Source organism: Gymnodraco acuticeps, unplaced genomic scaffold, assembly GCF_902827175.1.
Source record: "Gymnodraco acuticeps unplaced genomic scaffold, fGymAcu1.1, whole genome shotgun sequence".
Classification (NCBI taxonomy): domain Eukaryota; kingdom Metazoa; phylum Chordata; class Actinopteri; order Perciformes; family Bathydraconidae; genus Gymnodraco; species Gymnodraco acuticeps.
Genome location: NW_022991266.1, coordinates 1 through 5,038, shown reverse-complemented (window position 1 = coordinate 5,038; position 5,038 = coordinate 1). Strand labels below are relative to the sequence as shown.

The 5,038-nt window shown below is 43.6% G+C and overlaps 1 protein-coding gene across 1 annotated transcript; it reads right to left on the bottom strand.

The window, feature by feature from the left end:
• Nucleotides 1-2,000: 2,000 nt before the first annotated feature.
• LOC117562054 (endosialin-like) lies at nucleotides 2,001-5,023 on the bottom strand (the record flags this gene model as incomplete). Its single annotated transcript, XM_034239829.1, is given in 2 exon segments — nucleotides 2,001-4,867; nucleotides 4,869-5,023. Coding segments are annotated over 2 exon segments (1,568 nt in total), but the record flags the coding sequence as incomplete, so codon positions are not given.
• Nucleotides 5,024-5,038: the final 15 nt, after the last annotated feature.

Genomic DNA, 5,038 nt, shown 5'->3' with positions numbered 1-5,038 from the left:
AATGTAGATTTCCTCTCAAATTATACCCACCCTCTCTGTCTATGAACAATGTTTTTAATGTCCTAGGAAGTCGATTATGTCTGGCTCTGTACATGATTTGTGCCGTTTTAAATGTAACCACATCAGTGAACTTCAATATGTGTGACTTCAAAAATAATACATTAGTGTGTTCAAGATATCCAACATTATTGATAACTCTTATAGCCCTTTTTTGTAATGTGCATAACGGCTGTAGGTTGGTTTTGTACGTGTTTCCCCAAATCTCCACACAGTAAATCAGATATGGCAATATTAGTGTGTTATATAGAGTATACAATGAGTTCCAGAATGTATCTGGCTTTTCCCAATATTGCGATAGTCTTAGCCAGTTTTGCTTTTACATGAGTGATATGAGGATTCCAGCTGATGTTGTGTTCTAAAACCACACCAAGGAACTTCATTTCATATACTCTTTCTATGTGTATGTTATCTAGTATTAATTCCACCTGTGGATTTGTTTTATGTTTTCCAAATAACAGAATCTTTGTTTTGCTTATATTTATGATAATTTGTTTGTGTTAATGTAGGAGCAGTTTAAACAGACCGGTCCCATTTGACCAGGAACACCAAAGTAAAGGGGGGGTAACAAACACGACAGGAGGGTTAAACAGAATTCAACTTTGCATCTTGACATACAGTAATATACATCAGCTGGACTGACGTCATGATGTTTAGGAGAGGGTTACTGAAGATCTCAGGATTGAGCAGCTCACCAGGACTGGATTGTGTCTGTATACTGAGAGCTTCAGAAGGAATGACAGTGTTGAAAATAGGTCAGAAGGGGGGAGGAGACAAAGAGAGAAGTGAGAGTGAGACCCCCTCTGAGAGCCACTGGCAGAGCCAGAACCTGGTTTTGATTAGCACATTCCATTAGTTCATACAGTCACAATGCTCCTTTACTGCCGGGGTGGGGGTTGCGCTCCAGCATCCTGATGTATTCTCCGTAAAACCCTTTCTCCACACTGAAGGCCTTTGGGGGGGTCAAGGTTATTTTTGAAATGACTGTATCCCTATTGTCACACACACACACCAACCTCCACCCACGTTCACTCATCCACGTTTCTGAGATGGTGACTGCTTTTAAATTCACAGCTGGTTCTCTATAAAGATGAATAACAATAATATATCTACCAGGAAGTGTTACTTTAAAAGTCCAGCGGTTTAAACCGTACACAATGAAAAACAGCCGGGCATGTGCTGAGGATGTTAGAAGGGCAGGGGCCCAAATTCAAAACATTTGGCATGTGGCATTACCTTTTCATAAATCTATTCGAACTACTTTTTTGACAGTTTGAAGGGATATTAAAATCTATGTATTTAAAACAAACCTAAGTGGGATGTTGGTTAAAACACTGCTACACAACAGTTCATTATTGCTGCATGCAAACAAATGAGGTGTCCCACCTCCTCTGTAAAGGTATTCAGATTACGCCTCAGAAATAACGGGCCATAAGAAGATGCTGATTTGATTGGCTAATATACTTTTACTATGTGCTAACAAACTAGGTAAATGTAAGACATAAATAGGCACAACATTAGGAAAGCTAAACATAAGCTTTAGATCATGTGTATTAGACACAGGTTTTACATTTTTTTATAGCTTAATAGGCAATTTAATTGATTTAAAAACAAATTAAAAGTACATTCTCAAGAGGACAAAAGAGCAGGTGCTAAAGTCCCCTATCTGTGCACAAAGCTAAACCCTTTAGGCCTACATTAATGTAACTCCAGAATCTTCCTACCTTTTTTTGACCTTTCATTCACATTTCACAGTCTTCCCGAGGTGATGGCAATTCCTATGTTTCTGAACAATCTTAATGACCACTGACCAAACCTCTCCCCCTCATGAAGACGGTGAGATTTTGTTAGAAGCCCCTGTAAAAGCTAGTACGTGCACAATAGGTTAAGAAATGGATGGTCAAACTGCTGTTTCAGGTCAATAATAACATTTCACACTGAACCCTTGTCATAGTTTTTAATTCACAATTTCTTAAAATGTAACAAAGAAAAGACATTTGATGTTTCTTACATTTCACAGTCTATTATTAAAGTAAAGACACATTTCATGTGTACATTTGGATTGGCACTTTGTTTCAGGCATCAATCCATTTCATCCTGAATTTGTTTTTGTTAACTTGTAAGTACCTTTTGTTCTTTCATTGTTCTGTCTTTGGTCTGTTAGGGTTACGCATACACCCTAATATCCAATGTGCACTTCTCCAAACAAGTTAATGCAGCTTTCTATCCACATGTGAACATTTTGGAATCTGAGATTTATGGAACATGTTTGTTCAGTTTGAAAACATCTGAAGCTGCAGCAGCGATGTGTCGCACACACAGCTGGGTGTAATCCAACACAGCCGTACAACATTTCAGGGCTGGTTTAAGACAATACGTGTATGGCTGTAATAATGAATTAGGGTTACGAAGAGTGATTGATGGCCATATCACGAACAAGGCCATGGCTAATGTCAACCACAGGCCCCTACAACATTCCCTGTGCAGTGTGAACATCTGCACTCTAACCTCTTAGAAAACACAATAAAAGAAAAGTCAAGGAAAGGAGAAGTGCTCTTAAACTGGGCATGAGTGGGGAAAACTATTCCCATGTGCAGACATTCCTTTACATTTCACTAGGTTTATGGGCTCCATGAAAGAAGGTACGTAATTGAATTGTTACATTTTCTATAAAAATGCTGGTGAAAAATATGCAACAAACATAAATACAAAAGAACCACTATATACAAATAAGGTTTTGGTCTCTTATCAAACATTCAACACAGTGATTTTCAAATGACTGCTTCCCAGCTTTATAATGTGACTGCAGAATGTCTTATCTCTTGAAGGGATATTTGCTTACAGTCTCATTTGTTATGCGAGCTAGCAATGCATTTTGATCCCTTTAACACAGTTGACAGTACAAGTTATCTACAGTGATATGCTATCGTAAAAACTGAGCCTGAGGATTTTGCATATTAGAAACCTCATGGTAAAGTTTTGCTCTCACAATATGGTCGAATGCCATCAGTTCTGGATCTGGCTCAAGTGTGACATTTTGAAAGTGAATACATGTCTACCCACATTATTCTCTGATATCAGCAGATATTTTTGTACAAACATAATGAAGGCACTTATATTGTATGATCATGTGTCTTAGTGCAATGAGGAAGCAATGGCCTTGTGCTGCGTGGTCAGTGTATAAAACATCAAAGACACCACAATCCCATCTCAGAAAAAACTTAGTGTTTTTCCGCCTCAATCCATTGATATTTAAAAGTAAAATCCAAATGTGTTCAAAGAGTGGGCAGTTCAACAGTCAGAGAGGGTAAAACATTTAGCTTGTCCCAGTTCCATTATTCACTCCTGCTTTGAAGCAGAGTCTGGTTATGTAAATGTCACTTTCTCTGTTCTCTCTTTAAACGTGGGTCTTGACCCCTGCTGAGAGGTTAGGAGCTCCTTGTTTATCGTGAGCCCCAGAGATCCAGTGGTAGCAGTCAGTGGCGTTCTTGCTGCGTGAATGAACAGCACAGCGGGTGCAGTAGACGATGCCCAGGGCCACCATCACTACGATGAAGATGCAGATGGGCACCAGGAGCCCCACCAGGAGCCAGGTGCTGCTCTCCTTCTGCCCCCGCTCTTCCTGGACAGAAACCGTGACGTCAAAGATCTCGCTTGGGTTGGTTGGCTGGGAAGGAGTCGGCTGTGTGGGAACATTTTGGGTTGTGACCTCCACTAATTCCTCCTCCTCCTCCTTCCCATAATCCTCCTCTGGGGAGGTTTCCCTAAGGTGGTACTGCTCTTCTTCTTCTGTCGCATTGTGGAAGCCAGAATCCGGAGGCATGTTGAGGTCGATGACAGAATGTTCCGTACTTTCTGGTTTCTGGCTGGAAGTGGCCCACCAATTCCACGCTCCCTCAGAGATTGTTGAGGTGGAAAGGAAGGGGAGAGCCGTGGTGGTCTCCTCCTCGTCCTCCTCGTCGTACCAGTCTGGGGTAGGGCTGGACTTTGTGGGTGGGGGAGGCGTTGTGTATATTGTGGTCGGCAAAATGTCCAGGTCAAACCCAGGTCTCTGCCCCCACTGTCCCCTGTCCGCTTCTCCATCGTCAAAGCCTTTCTCAGCCTGCTTGTGACCAGGGGCTAAATCAAAGAGCATTTCTTCCTGGGGGGCGCTGGTGACCCATATGACATCAGGATCCAAAACGCTGGGTGGGTCGGTCAGCCAGTCCAGAGCCTGCTCGTCCTCTGGAGGCCAGTCAGTGTGGCCCTGCTGTCGGTTCCAGTCGTAGTCCACAGGGTCCCATAGAGGTCCAGGCTGGTTGGTCACCCAAGGAAAGGGAGGGGTGACAGCAGGTTCCTCATCTCCTTGTCCTATCTTGCGACATGAGAAGTGATTAGACATGAGTTCGTAGCCTTCCTCGCAGTAGCATTCAAATCCGCCCTCGTAATTCACACACATCTGCTCGCAGGTCCCGGGGATCTGGCACTCGTCAGTGTCTTGGCATTTGCTTGGGTCCTCGGGCATGAGGGAATAACCCAGATGGCAGTGGCAGATATGAGAGCCCAGAGTGTTCTCACAGGCATGTTCACATGGATCATTTATACACTCATCTATATCCTCACACCCGCCGTCTTCATCAGGATGGTATCCCTCCCGACATCTACATTCGAATGTCCCTGGAGCGTTCATGCAAATCTGCTCGCAAGGACTCTGGAGGCACTCGTCTACATCCAGACAGCTGCGATCATCTGCTGCAAGCATGTACCCTTCAGGGCAGGCACAACGGTACCCATCTGAGAGGGGCAGGCACTCAAACTCACAGGGGGCTTCCTTGACAGACATCAGACGGCTCACAGTTCTGCCCATCGTCCCCCAGTTGATATCCATCAGCACACTCGCAGAAGAAGTGAACACCGGCCGGCCTGCAGAAATGCTCACATCCACCGTTATTCTGGTCACACCAGTTGTATGCTTCGTGGGGATCGGCAGAGAGGGGGGAGG